At 35.7% G+C, this 24,918-nt stretch overlaps 2 protein-coding genes across 34 annotated transcripts in view; one reads left to right on the top strand and one right to left on the bottom strand.

Moving 5' to 3' along the window:
- Positions 1–19,504, top strand: part of NEXN (nexilin F-actin binding protein) — a 47,906-nt gene extending 28,402 nt beyond the window's left edge. For 2 of the 3 annotated variants that reach the window (XM_036257374.1, XM_036257375.1), the window contains exons 6-13: positions 2,749–2,946; positions 3,245–3,421; positions 5,145–5,333; positions 10,676–10,873; positions 14,485–14,706; positions 18,098–18,283; positions 18,734–19,091; positions 19,185–19,504. In XM_036257374.1, coding sequence (XP_036113267.1) covers positions 2,749–2,946; positions 3,245–3,421; positions 5,145–5,333; positions 10,676–10,873; positions 14,485–14,706; positions 18,098–18,283; positions 18,734–19,091; positions 19,185–19,198 — 1,542 coding nt within the window. In that variant the 3' untranslated portion in view covers positions 19,199–19,504. Of the gene's footprint in view, positions 1–1,654; positions 1,697–2,748; positions 2,947–3,244; positions 3,422–5,144; positions 5,334–10,675; positions 10,874–14,484; positions 14,707–18,097; positions 18,284–18,733; positions 19,103–19,184 lie in introns of those variants that run through there. The other variant, XM_036257376.1, reaches the window with a different exon arrangement.
- Positions 19,505–20,189: 685 nt separating this feature from the next.
- FUBP1 (far upstream element binding protein 1) overlaps positions 20,190–24,918 on the bottom strand; it is a 37,617-nt gene continuing 32,888 nt past the window's right edge. For 5 of the 31 annotated variants that reach the window (XM_036255238.1, XM_036255250.1, XM_036255251.1 and 2 more), the window contains one exon: positions 22,532–22,726. In XM_036255238.1, coding sequence (XP_036111131.1) covers positions 22,643–22,726 — 84 coding nt within the window. In that variant the 3' untranslated portion in view covers positions 22,532–22,642. Of the gene's footprint in view, positions 24,905–24,918 lie in introns of all 31 variants that reach the window. The other 26 variants (XM_036255261.1, XM_036255262.1, XM_036255264.1 and 23 more) reach the window with 16 other exon arrangements.

Here is a 24,918-nt window from a genome sequence, read left to right as displayed (position 1 = left end):
TCTCCCTCTCTCTTTTCCCCCTAAAATCAATCAATCAGTTAAACAAATGCTATAGAAGGGATTCTGAGTCAGGAGGGTGCCTGAGTGAAATTCTTCCCTATACTCTCAATGTCTCCTAGAATCTTTTATTGAGAGATGAATGTGATCTGTAGAGGAATTGTTAGCATCCTTTTTAAGGGAAATAATTTTGTAGTGATTTTATTATAGATCCATTAAATTTTTCCTTATTATAATACATCATTCAATAAAACCTTCACCATTTACATGGCAAATCAGTGTTATAAATAATTCTGTAACAAAGCAAATTATTCTGAACTATTAAAAATAAACTATTAAAATATAAAAATTGACTTATTTTTAATGATTTGTTCAGAATAATTTATTTTTCAAAAAATTTTGTATCTTAATAAAATGTATTCTTTCTTCAACAGAGAATATAGAAAAGTGGGATGATGTCAGAACAGGTACTTAGCTGGCCAGCCCAGTTTCTAGAATGAACCAAGGTACAACAGAATCTCCTTAGGTCGTGTGAGGAACACACTACCTCCAGGCTCGTTCACTAATGTTAAAAATCAAATTAAAACAATAAACAATCTGAATGTTTACTTTCTAACTTCTGATATTTTCCCATTACTTACGTTTCCTTTTCCTGAGATATCAAACATTGCATTCTTTTTTTTTTTTTTTTTTTTATCCTCACCCGAGGATATTTTTCCATTTTTTGTACAGATAGAGTGGGAGGGTGAGAGAGGAAGGGAGAGAGAGAGAGAAACATCGATGTGAAGGGACACATTGAGTGGCTGCCACCCGCACGACCAACCAGGGCCGGGGACAAACTGCAACCGAAGTACGTGCCCTTAGCGGGAACTGAACCCGGGTCTCTCCGGACCGCAGGCTGACACTCTAACCGCTGAGCCAAACTGGCCAGGGCCAAACATTGCATTCTTTAAATCACCTATCTTCTCTCATTTCTCAGTTTGTTGTGTACATTAGTCTGCCCTTCAAGCCAACAATGACGTTTCTTATGAGTAATGGCCAAACAGGGCTCCCTCCTTTGGAATGAGGGCCTTCCCTACCTAGATTTGGTCAAAATATAAACAATTATGACTTCCAGAATTTTTTCCCCTTTCAAAACTAGCCATGTGAAAGCCTAACCTTCCACCACACTCTATTGTCAGTTATATTTCGGCCATATATTTCTATTGTAAAATACAGTCATCATGGTCATTTGATTGCTAATGATAGGTTTTCTTTTGCTGGGGCAGAGACAGAGAGTGGAGAAATCTTTCTGTAACTCAGTTTAAGTGGATAATGTCATTAACAATTGCTGCTTATGTAAGCTCAGTGCCAGGTCATAAGAGTTTGGTCAATTATTCAAATACCAGAATTACAAAGGTAGGCGTTATTTTAAAATTTTCTTAATATATTGTTCTCTAGATATTGATATTTATATCAAAATGCAAAAAAATATATAAGGTTTAATCTCCATTTAAAGGGATGTAATTGTTTAACTTGGAACAACATAAAATATTTCAAAAATATACATTGAAAATGTACCATAAGTCACCACTAAATTATTTTTCCCTTGTATGTTTAAAAGCAAAAAACCCAGAAATCTGATGTAATGTAATGATATGAAATTCTCATTCAATAGATTGAGGACATAAACAATACGGGAACTGAATCAGCATCAGAGGTAAATGGACATTTACTTTAATGAAACATTCACCTAAAACTATCTGATTCACAAATAATCGTTTAATTAAAAATTAAGTCTTTATTCTTTTTATTATAAATACAGCAACAGCAACAAAAAAGGACAAAATATTTTGCAAAGCAAGATCATATCTTTGCACTTTTAAACATTATAGCTTAGTGTTTTTAAAGAAACGTATGTTTTGCTTTCATGATTAGAGACATAAGTATCAGTTTGAGAACTCTGGCAAGACTACATATTTTTTGAACTGACAGTTTAAAAAGGCAGTTTTCTTTTCATCATTTGTCTTCTTTCCTCAGAGTTCCTGATTGTTTGGTTATCACATATTAGTCGAGAGTGCAGTATTTATGTTACCATGAAGAAAAATTTAAGTCACAGAAATTTTAGTTACCCCTTTTTATCTAACAGAAAGTTAAAAAGCAATCAATTTGATGGTGTGCCCCAAACTACAGCCACATAAATTGGAAGCAACAATAAATAATGTAATAGAACTAATTAAAATACATTTAAAAAACTTTAAGAATGTTTTAATAAGATCAAATGCCAAAGAGTTTTGTTTATAAGTCACTTGAAAATACTGTTTTTTCCTCCTCACTAAGTATTGGTTTTACTAAGTATTTAAAAACTTGCATGGGGAGAAAAATCATATGGAGACATTCTGTGTGTGTATAAACTGAATCCATCCACCATCAAATTGATTTAGAGTGCACCCACACACACATTAGCTTTTGTGGGATTAGTGCATGGATAGCTGAATCCAGATAATGTCATGCAGTTTTATTCAAACAGCTGTATTAACACCATCTTCTAGGGAAGAAGATGATCAGCAGTGGATTTGCATGAAATTAACTCATAATATACAATGACTTTGGAGAAAGAGCTATTTAATAAAAATCTGTAAAAATATAAATTTTTGTTCTTTGTAACATTGATGGCAATGTTATGAAATTCACCAGTGATGGAGGTAAAGTCCCATGAAACTTAAATTTTGATTAGGAATAAATATGCTAATTATCTATTTTATAAATTAGGAAGGAGATGATTCACTACTTATAACAGTGGTACCAGTCAAATCACACAAAACATCTGGAAAAATGAGAAAAAATTTCGAGGATCTAGAAAAAGAAAGAGAAGAAAAAGAAAGGGTCAAGTATGAAGAAGATAAAAGGATTAGATACGAAGAACAACGACGATCTCTCAAGGAAGCAAAGTGTCTTTCACTGGTCATGGTAATTTAAAAAATTTTTTTTCTTTATTGATTTTAGAGAGAGAGGAAGGGAGAGAGCGATAGAAACATGATGAGAGAGCATCGATTAGCAGCCTCCATCATGCCCCCCACTGGGGATCAGGACCACAACCTGGGCATGTGCCCTGACCAGGAATAGAACCGGCAACCTCTTGGTACATGGGGTGATGCTCACACTGGCTGGGTGGTAATTTTTTTTAAGGAACAAATCAAAGCAGTTGAGTTGGTTAGCAGCATTTCCCTTTATGGTTAACAGATGAGTTTTTATAATGTTTTCTTAGGATGAAGAACTGGATGGTGAGGCAAAAAAAGAATCAATTTCTCCTGGAAAACTGAAACTAACTTTTGAAGAAATAGAAAGACAAAGACAAGAAAACCGAAGGAAGCAAGCTGAAGAAGAAGCAAGACAACGTTTAGAAGAAGAGAAGCGTGCTTTTGAAGAAGCGAGGCGGCAAATGGTAAAACAAGCATATATACATATAAAACACATTTATATGTAATGATATTCTGTACAATTATATATGTATAGTTATATATTATAAATAACAGACTTTATATTATAATATATAATATACATAATATATAATATAAATTACATAACATAATTATATATAAAACCTTTACTATTAGAGAAGGCAGCTGGCCTTAGATAAGGTTTATTCCTTTGAATTCAAGGAGATTTTTGTCTATAAAAGTGTCTGATTTTGAAACTGTAAACATATTCCATATACAATATGCATCTGTATTATATTCCATTTCAGGACATTTTATCTAATACACTTAAAATTTTGTTTTTATAAATTGTAAATATGCAGAATAATTACTCTATGACTCTGGTTTCTCTTCGTTAGCTCAGCCTGTAATGTATTTAACATCAGGGTGCAGCACACTTTCAAGTCTATTCATAAATGTACCTTAGTTTCAGTCCAGTTTTTCAAATGTTTGAACATGTCAAAAGAATTTTTCTATGGAATATGCACTTTGCTATATAAAGTATGTATGTGTATATATATGTATATACAGAGGTGAGCAAAAGTAGGCTTACAGTTGTTTTTAAACCTGCTTTTGCCTACCCCTGTATATGTGTGTATGTGCATCTATAGATATGTACGTAATGTAATCATTAAGAACATGAGCTTTGAAGCCAGACTGCCTGGATTCAGATATCTACCATTAAAGTGTGTAACCACAGACAAGTTATTTAATCTCTCTGTCTTAGTTTCCTCATTTATAAAATTGTGAAAATAATTGTGCCTGCTTCTTAATTGTTAAAAGAATTAGTACAGAAAGCAGTTATAGTACTGTCTGGCATATAATAAGTGCTTTAAAAACATTAACTCTTATTATTATATTAATAGATTTATAAATGAGAAATAAAATTGAAATAAGAAAACACCAATTTCAAATTTCATAAGAATTTAAAAATGGAACATCTATAATTTTTAAATGCTTTTCGAATTTCTTGACCAACTTTTATTAATGATGTTCTAAAGACTGTAGCTCCCAAATTTTAATTTTATTTGAAAATGTTACTACTTTTGGGTAATCATAGTTGCATAATATCTACACAATTTAGCTATCACTGGTGCTCAGTTTTAGTGAACTGAAATAAAAATATCATAAATTAATCAAATAATAAATTTTAATGAATTTAACATTAAATTAGAATTTAAATTATAAAAATCATGAAATTTGAATTTTCCATAATTCCAGATAATAATCTTTGATCTGATTAGTATAAAGAAAAGTACCATAGTTTATGATAATTATAAAATGAGAACTTTGTGTTACCACCAAAGAGACTATGTAGTTATATTTGAACCTCAATTTAAGTACACACACCCATACACACACACACACAACACACACGTTATGCTTGATCTAGGAAAGTTAATGTTAACTCTTAAATGACCCCTTACATTTTTTAAATGCTCATCTTGTTTATTTAAAAATTTGACTTGCTTGAGAAGTTTTATTTAACTTGAGAATATATTTATTTGGAATTTCTCCAAATCTGAATATTTTAATTATATAAAACATTAGAAAAGAAGGGGATTTTGGTCAAGTATATTAAGGGCTAAGAAACATTTCCGTATGAGGTGGCTGCTTCTGTGCCTTTTGATTGATCATTCCTGTCTTTGATGAATCGCAGTTCTCAGAAGTGAGTTGTTTCTCGGTTAGGTAAATGAAGAGGAGGACGACCAAGACACAAAAAACATTTTTAAAGGGTACCGCCCTGGTAAACTCAAACTCAGTTTTGAAGAGCTAGAAAGACAAAGGAGAGAAGAGGAAAAAAGGAAAGCAGAAGAAGAAGCCAGAAGGAGAATCGAGGAAGAAAAGAAGGCATTTGCTGAAGCACGGAGAAGCATGGTAAGACAGCATGTCACTGAAGATCACCAGTGGGATTCAGGCAGGTTTTTAGAGTATGTTCAGAAACCATTAAACTTTGGGGGGACACCCTATTGTTTCTGAAATTTGTGCCAAGAGTAGGAATAGCAAATAAGTTTTATTTTTTATTTTTTTAAAATCTTTATTGTTGAATGTAGAATATATTACAGATGTTCCACATTTTTCCCCCATTGACCCCCTCTTCCTCACTCCCGCCCCCCCTCGCCTTTTCCCACACTATTGTCTGTGTCCATTGGTTATGTATATAAATTCTTTGGTTTATTTCTTTCCACCCTCCAACCCCTTTCCCTTTGAGGTTTGTCAGTCTAGCAATGAATTTGTACTTCTTAATCCCTTCACCTTTTCCACCCATTCTCCCAACCCCCTCCCAACTGGCAACCAACAAAATGTTCTCTGTATCTATGAGAATGTTTCTGATCTACCTGTTCATTTTGTTTGTAGATTCCATTGTCGATAGATATGTATTCATTGCCATTTTGTTTGTTCATATATTGTATCTTTTTCTTCAAAAAGACCCTTCATCATTTCATATAATAACGGTTTGGTGGTGATGAACTCCTTTAACTTTTTCTTGTCTGGGAAACTCTTTATATGTCCATTGATTCTAAATGACAGCTTTGCAGGACAGAGTAATCTTGGTTGTAGGTTCTTGCTTCTCATCACTATGAATATTTCTTGCCACTCCCTTCTGGCCTGCAAAGTTTCTTTTGAGAAATCAGCTGACAGCCTTATGGGAACTCCCTTGTAGGTAACTAGCTGCCTTTCTCTTGCTGCTTTTAAGATTCTCTCTTTGTCTTGAACCTTTTTGCATTTTGATGATGATGTGTCTTGGTGTGGGCCCCTTGGGGTTCATCTTGTTTGGGGCTCTCTGTGCTTCCTGGACTTGTATGTCTGTTTCCTTCACCAAATTAGGAAAGTTTTCTGTCATTATTGTTTCAAACAGGTTTTCGATTTCTTGTTCTTGCTCTTCTCCTTCTGGCACCCCCGAGATACGAATGTCGGCACGCTTGAAGTTGTCCCAGAGGCCCCTTACACTATCCTCATTTTTTTGAATTCTTTTTTCATTTCGCTGTTCTGATTGGGCATTTTTTTGCTTCCTTATATTCCAAATCGATGGTTTGCTCCTTGGATTTACGTACTCTAGTATTGAAGCTGTGTAAATTATTCTTTATTTCAGTTAATACCTCCTTCAATTCTGACTGGTCCTTTTTTATGCCCTTGAGGCCCTCACTAAGTTCACTGAGGTTCTCAATGAGTTCATTGAGCATCCTTATAAGCAGTGTTTTGAACTCAGCATCTGTTAGGTTGCTTATCTCCATGTCGCTTAGTTCTTTTCTTGGGGTTTTGTTCTGTTGTTTCATTTGGGACCTGTTTCTTTGTATCCTCATTTTGGCTGCCTCCCTGTGTTTGTTTCTGTGTATTACTTAACAAGAGGTATGGGCTAGTTGAGACCAGATGCTGCTCATTTGAAAGAATTTAGGAAAAACCTGAAGCAGGATCCAAGACAGGCCAATCCTATGGTTAAGCAAGTGGCAACAGCTTGGGTGGGCCTGAAAGTTGGGTGGGGTGGGGCGGGGCCTCAGGGAGTCACCAGGGCGGGGCTACCAGTGTGAGCCAGGTTGCTGGAGTCCCAGATATGGCCACTGTCTGCCACCCCAGGGAAGGGCTCACCAAAGGAACAAAGGCCTCTGACAGCACGTTTGTCCCGGAGAAAGTTCCCTCTCCAGCCCTCGCTCCAGTGCCAAACAGCTCAGTTCTTCCCTGTGTGTCTCTGGTGCCCCTCGAGCTGCCTCCCCTCCGAGCTTAGAGGGAGGGAGTCTGATAAGTCCGTGCGCGGGCCCTTTAAGGAGCTGCCTGGGGCTCCAGCCTCCTCAGCTTCCCTGAGCCTCAGTTCCCACTGGTTTTTCCAGCCAGAAGTTATGGGGACTTCTCTTCCTGGCACTGGAACCCTGAATGGGGCATCTGGTGTGGGACAGTCCTCAGGAAGGACCTTCCCAGCCGAAGTATCCTCCTGATTTTTATCCGCCACACGTGGGTGTGGGACCAGCCCTTCCGCCTCCGCCCCTCCTACCAGTCTGGATGTGGCTGCTGCTTTAATTCCGTAGTTGTAGGACTTCCATTCAGCTTGATTTCAGGCGGTTTTGAATGATGGTTGTTCTGTAGTTTAGTCGTAACTTTGATGTGGTTGTGGGAGGACGCGATACCGCTTTTACCTACGCCGCCCTCTTGACCGGAAGTCCAGCAAATAAGTTTTAAAATCTCCTGTAGCATAACACCTGTCAGTTGAAGGCATTGGCTTCAAAGCGGTGTCGAGAAGGTTCTGATTAAATTGCTGTGTTGAATATTGTCTTCCCTCTCTGGGTAAGCATGTTTTCCAGAACAAAGTATCCAAACAGGAAGTTTCCTATCCCCACCTTTCCTTGCCTCCTCTCCCTTCCCACATTTCCTCCTTCCCCCCTTCTCTTTTCAATTGCCATCCCATCCGGTGTATAACAAATGACCAAAGCCATTTAATCACCATTATTTGACTCCAAAATGCTCACCCATCACTTCCGGATACTGCTACCAACCTCAACTCTCACGGAGTCATACTTCTTGTACCATTTTAATGTTTATAAAATGTACAGTTGTCTGACAAACTTTATTTAAAGAAAGTTGGCATGTGAACACTGCGTCTCCTTGAAACACTTTACTTGGCCTCAGTGGCTGGCTTTCTTCCTGTGTCTGGGTGAGCTTCAAGTACGTCTGTCCAGGTGTTATTTGTCTTCATTGCCCACCCAGATACTCAAATCAGAAACTTTGGAGCCTTAAATACTTCCACCTTCTCATTCATGCCTCACATCCAGTCATTCCTACGTTTCATTTATTCTACCTCCTAGATCACTCTAAAAATCTATCATTTTTCCACACTTCCCACATCGACTGCTGTAATCCAGCTCACTGTTACCCCCTGCCTTGGGCCAACTGCTAATTAATTTGCATTCTTGCCTATAATCCATTCTTTTCTTAAAGCCAGGAGTGATCTTTCTCAATGAAAAAAAAAAAAAAATTGAGCATGTTAAAAATGTTCCACTTTCCTGAAGCAAAACAAACAAACAAAAAAACCAACCACAAAAACTCTTAGATTTCTATATCATCTTTCCCTGGTATATTTCTCCAGTTTCAATGTCTTGATTCTTCTTTGATTTGTCAGACACATTAATTTTTTCCCCGTTCTTCAAAATGCTGTGCTCGTCACGTCAAGTGAAGCTCTGCTCTCTCCTGGTCATATAGTCTGTTTTCTCTGGGAAGCCTTTCGTGCTAACACAAGTTCCAGAGAAGCGGTCCTTATATGTATTCTCAGAACGTGTAGGCCTCACCCAGCGTAACACGAATGCCGTATTGTCGTTGCTCATGGTTGTCTTTCTCACTTAGTGAGGCTGAGACCATTCATCACGCATGTGGAACAACACATTCAAGCATAAAAAAATTTCCTATAAATGTTTGTGGAAGAAGTGATAGTAAAGCTATCTTATGTGTATTATGAGGTAATCCTTGCTTCATAAAAAGCGTCTCCACAGAAACCCTGCAGACACTGTGAAAGCACCTACTTTTTGTCGATTAAGCAGGTTCAGAAGTAGAGGAGGAGCGGCTGTGGAGTCAGGAGCTCCGATCCTGGCGGCAGTTTTAGGGCCTGACTGCTGTTTTGCCAGGATTCACTAGTGGAAAAGTGCAGGGAAGGAGAACTATGTTAAAGCCAAAGTCTGGTTTTCTAGAGACATTTTTGTTATCAGAAAAGAAAAGAGAAAGTCTTCCCTTCATTTATATTGTTTTCTGATCTAGGGCCAAGTATCATAATTTCTTACTATAGATCAGTTAATTCATATATCAATAAAAATTTTTTTTTGCAATCTTTGGATTGTAAGACCATATAAACACTGTTTCTGAGTTGAACCGGTTCTTTGGTAAAACCTGTCATATATACATCTTAGAACAAATACCTGTTGCCTCTCTCATTCCCCAATGTCTGTTTCAGGCCAGAAGTTTATGTATACACTTTTGGAAGATAGAAAAGGAGAAGTAGTTAATTGCTCTTCATGGTAAAATGTATTCCAAGTCAATAATTTAAAAGCAAAGTTTCTAATGGCAGTTTAGAGATTGCCTATATACAGGGAATGATAATGTAATAATAAAACTTCCATTTTATTATTACCACGGTGTCAGGCACACTGCTAAGTGTTTCCAAACTTTATTTCGTTCTCATGACAACTCCATGAAAGTTGTCACAGATAAGTAAACTCAGACTTTGGCTAGATAACTTGCCCAAGGTCACATCTAAACGGCAGTTAGAATAGACAGACAACAGGATGGTGATTTCAAGAGGGAAAGGGGGTGGGGGGGAGGCAGGAAAGAGTAAAGGGGAGATAAATGGTGATGGAAGGAAACTTGACCGGGGCTGGTGAACACACAGTACAATACAGATGATGTGTTATAGAACTGTACCCCTGAAACCGATATAATTCTATTAACCAGTCACTCCAATAAATTCAATAAAAAAAGTTTTTCCTCAAGAAAAAAAAAAAGGCAGTTACACATGGAATTCATGAAAGTATTAAAAAAGTCTTAATCATTATTTATAATTTTATTATAGAAACTTTTAAGTTCTGAACCCTACTGTTGCCATTTATTATGTGTTGATTTCAAACAAGTTACTTTTCAGTGCCTTGTTTTCTATAAAATGGGGATATTAGTAATTCCTATTTCGAAGGGTTACAGGATAAAATAAGTCAACACATACAACATGCTTAGAATTGTACCTGGCAGCTGTAAGTATTAACTATGATTGTTTATTTTTCATTAGGCTGACCGCAAATAAATCAGTACAATAAAATCAGAGCATTGAGTAATTTCTGCCTGATTATGAAGGGATCATGATAGGTTATCTAATTCATTCAGACAAAACCATGACTGAACTGAAATGCTCCATGTTAACTATCAGAGGCATGCTTTAATCCAATTAATACAGTTCAATATTAGAAAATCTTAATGTCTAGTTGAAATAACTAATAGTATAAAATCAAAGTATTTCTTTGTATTCATTAATAGATGGTCACTACTTGCTCTATAGTCACAAAATACCTTAGGTCTAAGGTTTTCTAATAATTCCTCCTTTGTTTATTGTTTTATACTTTTGAAAAGAATTTAGGTCTCCTGGTTTTATAGTTCAATGTGAAATCTTTGTACTCCAGCAATCAGTTTCTACAATATTCCCCTTTTAGTATGTATAATTCTGGCAAAAGTGATAAAAGAGTTATTTTAAATAGGTGGTAGATGATGATTCCCCAGAGATGTATAAAACAATCTCTCAAGAATCTCTTACACCGGGAAAACTGGAAATTAATTTTGAAGAATTATTAAAACAAAAAATGGAAGAAGAAAAACGACGAACAGAGGAAGAACGGAAGCATAAACTAGAAATGGAAAAACAGGAATTTGAACAACTGAGACAAGAAATGGGAGAGGTAAGGTTTTAAGAAATATCCACTTATATTCCACAAATATTCATTAATCAAAGTATTTTACATGTGTTTCCTTATAATAACTTTGTTAGTATCATTCACATAAAGAACATGCAACATACTCCAGTGAGGCACTTGATACAAGTTTCAACATAGCTACGTGCATCTCTACCCTGCCATAGCTCTACTTTCTCACTAGTTTAAAAAATATAGAAGATTGCAGGTGACTGAGACATACTACAGCACCTTAAGAAAACATGTATTCCTATATACCTCACAATTTATGTGATTATATCATGACTGAGAGCTGTTGTTCTACAGTACTTAATATACACAATTATATTTGTTACTATCTTTGAAAGAAATAGAATTAAATGGATAAATTTAATCAATATAAGAACTAAAGGAGTGCCATGGATACTAATAGGAACATCAGTTTGGCAGGTCTTTGAGTCATTTTATTTTAGTAAAGATAGAACTTTGATGCTGTCACATATTTTACTATGGCTTCTCTAGTGTTGGAATGAAATGCGCGCGCGCACACACACAGTACATCTGCATGGGCATACCACTTGTGCCCTCACAGAACCCTATGTTCAGAAGTGTCGTGCTTAGTGGTTTAACGGTCTCAGGTTGCCATCTTGAAATGTTTAATAATTTCATTTTTAAATTTGTGTGTTTTAAGTGAAAGCTGATTGGACAATGGGGCATGTGCTTGAATCTTAAGAGTCTTGGCTCACCCACATATCCTGCTGTCTCTCTGCTTCCCCATGGTGGGTTCTCAGCACCTCCTGATGCCTTCAAAGCCCTAACTTTCTCCTTTGTGCCCCTGGATGCTGCAGCCCACCATCTGGATGGCCAACTAGGCAGAGGAAAGAGAGAGGGCGGGGGCCAGGATTCCAACATCTCACTTGGCCACTGGTTTGTGGGGAGGGGCTGACAGCAACATGACCAGGGTTGGGGAACAGCCCACCGCCTTACTTGGGGCAAGGGGTGCAGTGGCTGTCCTAGACTAGCAGTGACACAGCATGTTTGGCAGGTGACTTGATGGGAGATCCTTGCCAACTTCTGATCTAGGAACTGAGTGGGTTCCTATGCAGAGGTTGTAATCTCTTGGAAGTTGCCTCATTGTCATGGGCTAGGTCATCTGGCCTGTGGGGATCTTTACTTCCTTGCTCTCACTGACCAAGAGACTATAAATGCTGTGTAAATACATAGTTAATAAAATAAGAATATGCTGTCCTGGCTGGTTTGGCTCAGTGGCTAGAGCGTTGGCCTGTGGTCCAGAGAGACCGGGGTTCGGTTCCCACTAAGGGCATGTACCTCGGTTGCAGTTTGTCCCCGGCCCTGGTTGGGTCATGTGGGTGGCGACCACTCGATGTGTCCCTTTCACGTAGATGTTTCTCTCTCTCTCCCCCTCCCACTCTATCTGAATGTCCTCCGGTGAGGATTAAAAAATAATAAAAATAAAATAAAATAAAATAATAATATGCTGTAGGAATATATTCCAAGGTTTAGACTTTAAAAAGCAATAACATGCCCTGGCCGGTTTGGCTCAGCGGTTGGAGCGTTGGCCTGTGGTCCAGAGAGACCCGGGTTCGGTTCCCGCTAAGGGCACGTACCTCGGTTGCAGTTTGTCCCCGGCCCTGGTTGGTCGTGCAGGTGGCAGCCACTCGATGTGTCCCTTCACATCGATGTTTCTCTCTCTCTCTTCCTCTCTCTCCCTCCCGCTCTATCTGAACAAAAAATGGAAAAATGTCCTCGGGTGAAGATAAAAATAAATAAATAAATAAATAAATAAATAGCAATAACATTTTATAAAGGAAGCTGAAAATGAATTTAGAAAAGTTTTAAATTAGGACATATTTCAGTATACTATTGAGATATAATCTAATTAATATATAGCAGAATAACTGTCAGACTTTCTGGTGCTACTGACTTACCCCACTACGTGGAGTTCTCAAGCAAGCAGCACACCAATTCCAAGATCATGTAGACTGTGGCTGATTAGTTCAATCATTAATTTTGATCAGAATTTTTTGGGAACCATTGTGATATCATGTGTACCATAAATGTGATAGTTTCTGGTATTTTAAGAGTTGCCTGTTTTCACCCCTAGATGAAAAAGTAGAGGCAGTGTAAAGAAAACGCCTCCCCCCGCCTCCTCAGATGAACCAAGAAATTAAGTCTCATGTCAAATCCACTGTGACTACTCCTCCAACCGCTGCCTCCCCCACCTCCTCAGTTGAGAACTCTAGATCTTCTTCAGGAAAAGTGTACCAGGAATAACTGCAATATTTTACCACTCCATTTAGTGCAGTGGTTCTCAACCTTCCTAATGTCGCGACCCTTTAATACAGTTCCTCATGTTGTGGTGACCCCCAACCAGAAAATTATTTTCATTGCTACTTCATAACTGTAATTTTGCTACTATTATGAATTGCCATTGGAAATATGTGTTTTCCGATGGTCTTAGGCGACCCCCGTGAAAGGGTCGTTTCCACCCCCAAAGGGGTCGCGGCCCACAGGTTGAGAACCACTGATTTAGTGAGATCAGGGATTAGAGTAAGTATACAAAGAACTAGTAATCATAAACTGTGAAAAGTCAAGAGAAAGGAATCTGAATAAAAAGTTTTCAAGATAAAATGGTAAAAAGAAAAAAAAAAAAAAGATTCCACCCTGGCCGGGTTGGCTTAGTTGGTTGGAGCGTTGTCCCATACCCCGTAAGGCTGCGGGTTTGATTTCTGGCCAGGGCACATGACTAGGTTGCAGGTTGGATCCCTGGTTGGGGTATGCAAGGGAGGCAACTGATGGGTTTCTCTCTCTTCCTCTCTAAAAATCAATAAAAGAATATCTTTGGGTGATTATTAAAGAAAAAGTGTAAAATGAAGAGACACATACTTCCTTTAAAAAATGATTAGATCCTAATTTTGGTTGACTCCTTTTCTATTTTTCTTGGCACAATATAAAATTGAGAATACAAGTGATACGTAGTGAAATGTAGGGATTTGACCAGACTGTATCTGTAGAGGTGCTTAATTCAGTTGAGTATTAAGATAGATATTTAACTTTATTAAGCTATCATCAAATCAAAGGCAAAAGGAATTTAAAGATACTGACTCTATATGGATGAACAGATCATATCCAGTGAGTTAAGTAAAAGGCCACACTATGTTGGAACAAGAACGTTATCTGACTCCTACCTAGCTCAGTGTTCTTTGAACTGTTTCTTCACCTTCTCCTAAACAAAACTCTTCCTCCAATTTCTAGTAAAAGCTAATTTTGATATGTGTATTTTAATTTTAGCAGGTTATAATGAAATGTTAAATGAGGTTTGAGCTACACTCCCTAATAAGAAAATATTTTAAATGAAATAAGGTGTTACCTAGTCTTAAATTTATGGTACTTTTAAAAATCTTTATTATTAAAAGTATTACAGACGTTCCTCTTTTTTATGGCACTACTTTTAATTAGCAAGTTTTGGTATTGTATTCAGAAAGGTTGTTTATTCTTTATTTTTGGTTTTAAATAGGAAATGGTGAACACTTTTTTGATGGTTTATTGTACAAACTAATTTTCTGGCATTTAACATATAAAATTATCACTTCTTTAAGGAAGAGGAAGAAAGCGAAACCTTTGAATTGAGCAGGGAATATGAAGAATTAATCAAATTAAAAAGGAGTGGCTCTATTCAAGCTAAAAATCTAAAAAGCAAGTTTGAAAAAATTGGACAACTGTCAGAAAAAGAAATACAGAAAAAGATAGAAGAAGAACGAGCAAGAAGGAGAGCCATTGACCTTGAAATTAAAGAGCGAGAAGCAGAAAACTTCCATGAGGTATACTATTTTACATTTAACATAGTTATGGTACAGTAATGATTCAACAGAAGTAACATTGGCTTTGAAATAAGTTTTGGTACTTACAATTAATCATAGGTGTGTATGGTAATTTGGGAACTAAATAGAAAAAGCACATTTGGCTATTAAGAGACTTTGAAATATTTCCCCACTCTAGCACTGCCTCAGATTTTTATTAGAATTAAAGGCAATAGTGAACAACAAATGTTTCACTTTAGCAAAAAAAAAAAAAAGTTCAAAAGTATTTATTGATGTAAGTTTTAGTTTGAATCAGTACAACCAATGTGTATTTGAGTTAAAATAAACTCGAGATTATTCACTCACTTTATTTAAAGATGAGGCCAACAGCCCTGGTCGGTTTGGCTCAGCGGTTAGAGCATCAGCCTCTGGACCAGAGTCCCGGGTTTGGTTCCCGCTAAAGGCACGTACCTTGGTTGTGGTTTGTCCCCAGCCCCGGCTGGCGTCGTGTGGGTGGCAGTCGGTCGATGTGTCCTCCTCACATCAATGTCTCCCCCCACTCCCCCACCCCGGCTCACTCTATCTGAAAATGAATGCAGAAGTGTCCTCAGGTAAGGATAAAAAAAATAAAGATGAGGCCAATAAACCCCAAATCACTTGCCCAGTCATGCAATAATTGAATGGCAGAGCCTAAATGAAAATTCAGATAACATGAATTTGAAGTACCTCCAAATGTAAAATGAGGCAACCACTAAATGACCTATAATGTCCCTTCCAGTTTGAGGACTAGTTCCATGGGTATGGAAATTGGTTTAAATAGGACCTAGATATTTTCTTCTGCCAGAATTGGTGTTGCAATACTTAGCAGCATTTAACCAATATTCCTCTAAAAGTGCATTTTTATCAGACATTCAACTAGTAAAACAGGCGTGGGAAGGCCTCCAGAGATTGTGAATAAAAAGAAATTCTATGCAAAATCTCAAGACTATAAGCAATTCATTATTACCGAGGCAAGCAGAGTGCAAGTACAGGCGAGGTGATCACAGAAGGCTGTAGATGCCACATCAAAGAACTTCAGTTATTGGGCTGCACTGAGGGATTTTTTAAAAATGGAGTGATATCAGATTAGCATCTTTATAGCTGAATCTAAAGGTGGTTTTTGACTCACATATGAAAAATTACTTGAAAACCTAGTATGTTCCAGGTTCTGTTCTGGACATTGGGACTACACTGTTTGAGCTGTTATTTGGATAAGGTAAAAGCAAACTGAAACAGGTACTGAGCTCAGGGGAGAGGCAAGAACTAGGGATTGTAACTTTTATGGGTTGTAGTATAAAGTACAGAAGATAAAACCATCTTCAGTTGATACTTTATAGGTGAATAACAAAACCCTGGAGAACACCAATATTTAATGGATGTTTGGTCACAAGATCAGTTGGTTCTTTAGAAAGATAAACATATCACTGTAAAGTTCTATAAGCATGCACTTAATTCCTTTTTGTTGCTAAAAGTAATACCTAGCCCGGTACAATATGTGAGGTGGTGATTCTTTTTATTGCTATGATCGGCTCTTTTGTATGAAAGGATATGAGATTAGGACATGGTTGATCTATAACCCATAAGGATGGCCTGGTGTTTTCTATGAAGGATGCTGACATTCCTTTGACCATATCCTGGCAGTTGATTGCACTCGATGCCAAAACTGTGCTAACACAAGTTTTTAAAGATATCTCAATGACCCTTAGACCAGAGTGATAGAACCGCCACACTTTCTGATTATGTATCTAGTTCTCTCCTTTATAAAATGTCAATGTTCAACATGTCTTCTATTCCAGACATCTTTCAAGGACTCACTCATTCATGTAACCTTACCTAATCAAAGAAGTACATTCCAGTTCCTGTAGCCCTTAAACACGGACCACTCATTTGGTACTTACAACTTAATTGCCTTATAGTGTTTGATATAAAATTTCCTAACAAGGTATACGCCAAAACCATCCCTATGCTCCCTTTTATCTCAAATTTATTAATTATACTGTCTTTTAAAAATTCATGTGCTGAGATATCAGTGCCCAAATACACCTGGAGAACAAAAGTTATTCTATTTACTGTGTTTCTCTTAGGAGATACACTTCCTGTAACATTGTTTAATCTGGCTTTTCAGGGACTCAAAAAAAGGCACCATTTGTCCTGGCTGGGTAGCCCAGGAGGTTAGAGTGCCATCCCGATATGCCACAGTTGCGGGTTCCATCTCTGGTCAGAGCACATACAAGAATCAACCAATAAAAGCACACACATAAGTGGAACAGCAAATCAATGTCTCGCTCTTATAACAGAAAGATTGTTCATAACTTTTTCCAAGTTAGCTTAGGAGGAATTCTTATCATTAACATGCATTTTTGAGCCTATTTTAAAACTATAACAACAATAAAAAGTATGATTTTCCAACATAAAATAAAAATCTGATTCAGGAAAACTATCCAACATATTCAAATTCCTTCTTTTACACTCACTGGAACTTAGGTGCAATACCTCAAACTGATGTAAAGCTTCCAAAAAAAACAAAACTATTTTACAGCTTACTTCAAAATTTAGTTGGGTGTGGTATGCTGAAGCAATATTCCTCATTCTGTGATATATAATATAGTGGTATCTCCAGATAGACCCACAAAAAGCCGTTTCAAAACTGTCAAATGACTAAAACACTTTAGAAACCATGAATTAACTATATCTACATGAATCCACTCTTCTAAAACTCTGAGGCCATCAGTGATCTCAGCACCAAATTGATTTTATAGGCTCATAGTTTGACAGCTGAAACACTACTCTTAAATTACTCTCAATCTTAATTATTTCGTTTCCAACTCGATTCCCTAGAGGACTCACAACCACTTTTCACATCAGTGACTTCCCCAAGTTCGTCACTGCCTCTCAAGTTGTTTTCCTTTTTGTTCTACCTGCACTCTTCTCTGCCATTTGACCATCAATAAATTTGTTGGATGGAATTAATCTGAAAAACAGTTATTCACTAGGTAGGGCAACAAAGAAAATCATGAAGTGGGAAATAAGGGAGTATTTTAATTGTTACAATATGTAGTACACCTCCATCCTTTTCTGTTATTCAGTACAGTCAACAAGCACTGATGGTTGGAGAAATAAAGACACTGGGATTCCACTGATATTGCACGATCTTTACATTGGGAGAAAAGGGTTCTAATTGTTAAGAGAAATGTTTCACAAATAAAATTTTCTTTCCCCAAATTAAGGGACAGTAAAAATTTTCATCTGTAATGTAGCACAAACATGCACACAAAATATGTTATTTCACGCCTATTATAAACAACAACTTCACAACTATTAAGGTGGTTTTTGGAAAATGAGAAATTCTTATTCATGGCCCACTTTTTTAAAGGAAGAAGATGTTGATATAAAACCTGCAAAAAAGAGTGAGGCCCCATTTACTCATAAAGTGAATATGAAAGCTAGATTTGAACAAATGGCTAAGGCAAGAGAAGAAGAACAACAAAGAAGAATTGAAGAACAGAAGTTACTACGCATGCAGTTTGAACAAAAGGAAATCGATGCAGCACTACAGAAGGTACCAAACACATCCTTTATTTTCCAAAGATGCCCTTAAAAACCAGTTTTATGAGGGGTAAAAAATCATTTTGAGAAGTCACTGGAATGTTTTGCAAACATTTCATACTGTATCTTTAATGTAGCTTTTTTATGTTTACATATCCAAATACCAGTGTTACAATTCCCCACATTATTCAGTACCGTAACATGCTATACAAGTTTGTGGCTTAGGAGCAACAGGTTACACCATCTAGGTTTGTGTTAAGTGTACTCTGTGATGTTTACATAATGACCAAATCACCTCATGATGCATTTCTCAGAACATACCCTGTCGTGAAGTAGTGCACAAATGTATTTACTTTGGGGGGTAAAAAAAAACATGTTTACCTTCAAGATTGTTAATAACCCACTATCCTGAAAATGCTGCTTTAGTAAACTTGACAACTTGAATGCATTTATTTTAATATAGAAAAGAGAAGAGGAGGAAGAAGAAGAGGGTAGCATCATGAATGGCTCTACTATCGAAGATGAAGAGCAAACCAGATCAGGAGCTCCATGGTTCAAGAAGCCTCTAAAAAACACTTCGGTTGTAGATAGTGAGCCTGTTAGATTTACGGTTCAAGTAACAGGAGAACCCAAACCAGAAATTACATGGTGGTTTGAAGGAGAAATGTTGCAGGATGGAGAAGACTATCAATATATTGAAAGAGGGGATACGTACTGCCTTTATTTACCAGAAACTTTCCCAGAAGATGAAGGAGAGTATATGTGTAAAGCGGTCAACAATAAAGGCTCTGCAGCTAGTACCTGTATTCTTACAATTGAAAGTAAGAATTAATCACTTTTTAAAAATCGCATACTTTTTATTCTACTTAAAAATTTTTCCTTTAAAAAGAATCACTTTTCTTCTTCTTTTTTAGCTGATGACTACTAGCTTCCTTTCCCTCTGCCTGGAACTATTTCTCTCTCTCCGACTTTCTTACATCCATCTTTTCTGTGGCGGGGCCAAAAAAGGAAACCAGAAGTGCTACCATGTTGACTTCTTATTCCTTTTCAAAGTCTTCACAACACAAGCTCATCTGAAGAATATCTTCTCTTCTTCCTTTCCAAATAAGCACCAGATTCATCACCATATTAAGCAGAAGTTAATGTGCATTTAATAGGGAAAGTGGGAAATTTACTCAAATATTATATCAGAATCTATTACAAAGGCTGTGCATTTCCTATAAGTTCACAGCAATGTTTAAAAATATAAACAACATTATTTTGCATGAAAGAATGCCATCTATGAGCTATTTACACCTAAAATTAGTCTGAAATAGCTGAGAGAACGAATTTGGAACCTATCAATTTGGGAGTTTTTCTTTAGTACATCATTTTGGTTGTTGTAGTTTCAGTGTCTTTCTGAAGTAGATGTAGGAGGGGGCTGGGGTATCAGTCTTTTTTATGGAAAAAGGGGAGCATGGAGAAAAACACAAGAATTAAAGATTTTAAAAAAACAAATGCCAGAGGAAACTGGATGCAAACCACTGCCCACACAGAGTTCTGAGTGTTGAGAATAATATTAAATGTACTTTTCAAATGTGTGTAATATATGCTGCTCAAATTATGTTGTGGCCTTGCCGGAACAAATTATATTTCAATGAGAAACTTTGTATTAGTAGTCATACAGGAGAAAACACTTGTAACATAATTTCAAGATCTAAGAGGATTAGATTTAGGGGGGAAATGGCACAATCTTCCATTTTAAATTCTGATCTTTAAAATGAGTTTGTAAATATTAGCTACCATGTTCTATTATCAAGTTGTTTTATATTTTAATTTTCTGGAAGACAATTTTATTTTACAATGTAAACCCATAATAAAGTACCTTCTATTATTAAAAATGTCTCAGCATTTTGGAAAAGAGACAAAACACTCCCTTATATTATTCATCAATGTACATTTATTTCTTTTTATTGAGGAAACCATAATACAAAATTACAGCAATCATGTGTCCTTTCACATACAATGTAATTAAAGCAAACTCTAAACCACAGTTTGTAAAGTATTCAATTTACCTCAAGTCCAAGCTGCATCTCCCTAAGACACTGTTCCCATCACAGTAGCCATTTTAAGCCAATCTTCTTTTTACACACGGGTAGTTTCTGTAGAGAACACTTTTCTCAGGACGAAAATGCATCGAGCATGCATAAGAAAATATATATATATATATATGTGCAAATACATTTAAGAGTTTCTATAGGGGTATAAATGAAGAAAATAAAACCCTGGGATTTATTTGCTTCTTAGAAGCACCAATGTAAAAAAATCCCTCAGAAATTTATACTGTGGCAATAAAACTCAAGTGACTAAACAAAAATAAGGTTATTTTCAGACTCAAAATTATCTTTAGGTTTTGTTAAAATACATTTTTAAATGAGGCAGAATTTTCAAGAAATAAAATAAGACATCCTCATTGATTGCTAATTTCTACATCCCTATTCTAGACAACAGCTAACTTTGCACATTGAACTAATTCTCCTGGCAGAGTCTTCACACAAATGAAATGTTATCCCTTCTTATTTCCCTCCTAAGGTACTGAAACTCCTACCAAACCCACCCTTATGAATTAACTACCAAGGTATTTGTCTAAGGATATATTTTACAGTGTTTATAAACAACTAGTATTAAAACCATTTTCATTAATTAAAAATAAAAGCATATGTCTCATTTCTAAAAGAAACATCAAAACATACGAATTTTAGGTATCACCATACTAAAATATCTTAAAAAAACAACACATTGTCAAAATTTTAAGTGCTAAATAAATCAGTTCAATTTCAATCTAAACTAAACATTGTTACTACCACTCCTAACATCCATTGCATTCAAACCAACTGGCTCACCTTTTCAGCTTTCCATTTATTTCAAGGTTAAGATTAGCGCCATTTAAAAAATGCTTGCAGTATCAGTGAAGGCTTATGGTAATAAAAAATTCTTGTGAGACAGAAACAATGTTCCAATATCTATTAGCATTCATCTATATTTTCTTTCGTAAAAATGCAAACTACAGCTAACCCAAACTTGACAAGCTCTTGAAGTTCAAAGAGCTCCTTTATATTATCAATCTTAACATACCTATCATTGACTCTCAACACACACACACACACACACACACACACACACACACACAACAAAAATGTGGTGTAATAACTACATAACTTATGAAACTTAACAGTTCATGGAACATTTAAGAGCAAGTGAATAGCACTTTAAAATGAAGTGATCAAAAGCAGGTACATTATACCCTATACCATATTATGTATGGGAATACATTTCATATTTCTCAATTATGATTCGCCAATTTTACCTTCTACATTGAGCCCTTCTATGGTCCATGCTCATCGGCTCACCAATGGCATACACTCAAAGGATTCCTCTTTATGGGTAACTATCTCAGGACCTGATTTTATGAGCTATGATTTGGTGCTTGCAGCATCTTCAGCACTGTGTGTGAAAATGAAGGCAGTATTTTTGAATATTTTTCTTTGTTGTAGAGATAAGCAGGAGTTTTAAAAGGATCAGCACATTTTAGAAATAGAATAAACAAAACTGATATGATGCTGCTTTAAAACATTCATCTTAATTCAAAATATGTACCAGTTAAAATCATCTATAAGAACACACAAACATTTTAAACTGGCAAAAAATGAAATAAATTCAGCGTCAGTTATTAAAGTATTATAAATCAGAAAAATACTGATTGCTATACAGATTATGAAAGGTTATTTGCTATACAGTTACCATTTCACTGATGCACATGCCTTTTACCAAAACATACTGCCAGTATTCTTTACAATTTTTTCCTTTTTCAGTGTATATAAAAGTCATAAAACCCGAGCTGTCTAAAAAGAAGTCATAAAACTCTCACCCATAATGCCCTTTACTGAATCGCTATATTAAAGAATAAGAAAAAATAAAGACTCCATAGCTATGGAGGGCAAAGAAAATGTCCTGTCAATCTTTAACAGATTGTGAAGGCTGTTGAAGTTTCTGACCAAGTGACTTCCTAAATCTTAAAATCTATGTCATTGTCTTTTCCTAATTTTAACAATTTTTCTGTATTTGGGAAAAGATTACAAAAAGTGTGATGTAATTCAATTATAGCAGCAATCTACTCATCATTCTTTCTTGTTTTAATAAAAAAATTAAAATAAAAAACATTACCCAGAAATGTAAACAGTTGTTTGAACAACTTACAGACTTTCCACTGAAATAGTAGCATAAATAACAAAATACATTTTGGGAAGCAGTAGCAGATTGCTTTTGAATACACAACCACAAAAACCTCACAGGGACAACATTAATGTACTGAAATATTTATTTATATATGTCCTTAGGTTGTGCTTACCTGTTGCTTTTTGCAGCAGAACCTAAGGTGGAAGGTCTGGGAAGGCACTGTGAAGCATAAATAATTGCACTGTTTGCAATTAATAAAGATTTTAAACTTCAAATGAATCAAAATCAACAGCCTCCAATTTGTGAGTTATGATACTGAATCCAACTGAACTATTTCTTTAATTAATAAATGTACCACTACTTTCCTAGAAGGTCATCTATAAAACAGTATCATGCAAACTACTGAAATTGTTCATGTCAATACCCTACTCTTAAAGATAACAAGTTAACTAACTCCTTAACTATTAAACTTCAAACTAGAACTACATTTCCATATCTACATAAGGGTAAGGGAAGTCACTCTACAATAAAAAACATTTCAAAATATCCACAATGAACTGGACTGCTAATTTTCTACCCTAGGTAATCTCAACATTTGTTTTTGTACATCTTCCTTTACAGTATATTCAAAATAACAAATGGTGCTCCCCACCAATGAAAGAACTAATATATATTTATGAAATGGTGTTAAAACTGCTACATTGCTTAATATATTTGCAAACTAAAAACCACTTCTGTCTGATACATTTCAAGTCTTTCATTATTAATATATAAAATATGCATATTTTACACTGAAAAACAATATATTTTAGGAGCACCAATGAGTAATACTATTCAACTTTTTTAATGATCAGTTTTCTTTAGCTATAGCTAAAGCATATAAAAAATACTTACCCATTAAGCTCACTTAAAAAAAAAATACAGACCTATGTATCATTCTATGTTAAATTAAGAAGCAGTTATGGTTTCCCAAAATATCAGCACTGTATTCCAACATAATATTCACACAAAGTATGGCATTTACATTATGTGGAACATTGACAAAAAGATACTGTTGCAGTTCATCAATTTGTCATTCTGATGTACTTACAGTGCAATGCTCCTTGAAGGAACACAATCAAGGATGATACACAGCACAGTCCTCCTCACCCCTACAGAGCTAGTTCTATACTGGCTGGATCAAACCTGCACTTCAACAGACAATGGCAAGACAGACTGTATTTGCATGTAGTCTAATATATTAATATGCAAAGAGCCAACAAATATGCAGAGTAAAACAATGGATTTCAACAAAATATCAGAACTTCAGCATGAGTGTTATAGAGTAATAAAATGGTTTCAAGTACATAAAAAAATTAAGTTGATTCAATGACTGGACTTGTGCATTTACAAAACAAAGCTTATCTATACTGCAAAAAGAAAAAAGAAAAGAGCTCAAACATTTCCATACCCCGATAATGTTCCAATGGCAGATGCACTGTAGCTATTATACTTTTTGCATACTATTCACTTTTCTACCCTAAATTTAGAAAGAAACACACTAATATTGTATACATTGAAAGAGTTGCTTTACATGAAAAAACTGTTCTTATTAGACTACTCATATTCACTATCTGAAAACTGTTTAAAGTTAGTTATGCTGAAACAGTCTTGGAAATCAAGTAATTATCAAATTAAGAACAGAAAGGTTAACTGTTATAGCAGCAGTACAGGTCTGAAACAGTGGTCATGTATAAAAGGAAATTTCACTGTTAATGCAATGGAAGTATGCCAAAAGATCATTGTACGCACATGCAGTTTTTAATCAAACAGAAGGGAAAAAAAAATGAAGATATCAGGGTTACTTGTGCTGAAATAGCCAAATACAATAAATGGAAAAGATCCTCCAATCTATTACTATACTGCAAGGGGGAAAAAACATGCCAGTGTTTAAAATTTCAATTACTATTTCATGGGGAAAGCTTATATATTTGTGTCTATGTATCTTAATTTATCATTGCTAAGAAATTATGAATTCTTTAAATACCCACATATCCAACTTACCGACACAGGAGGTTTCATATCATTTATTGTAAAGCACAAAACAGGCATTTTAAAAGTGAAAGTATACATTGAAAAAGTACATTTATATCACAAAGCATTGACCACATAATAGTTGCAAATACATTTGCTGGAATGTGTACATCTACACTAAAATACTAAAAACAAACCAATTTTCATTTCTACACAGAAATATTAACCTCCTATCAGTAGTGATAGATATTTTGTACATTTTCAAAAAAAAAAAAAAAACCACTATTTTAAACCAAAAACAAAATTAAGATCTTCATCAAGTCGTCTGCATCCATATATTTAACAAAGGTATTTTTCCCCCACACAATGAAGCAAATACTGTATTGTCCACTTCTTATTATTGGCCCTGTGCAGAAGAGA

Source organism: Molossus molossus, unplaced genomic scaffold, assembly GCF_014108415.1.
Source record: "Molossus molossus isolate mMolMol1 unplaced genomic scaffold, mMolMol1.p scaffold_m16_p_12, whole genome shotgun sequence".
NCBI classification, from domain to species: domain Eukaryota; kingdom Metazoa; phylum Chordata; class Mammalia; order Chiroptera; family Molossidae; genus Molossus; species Molossus molossus.
Note: the sequence above shows the minus strand (reverse complement) of the source record. Positions and strands in the feature narration are given on the sequence as shown.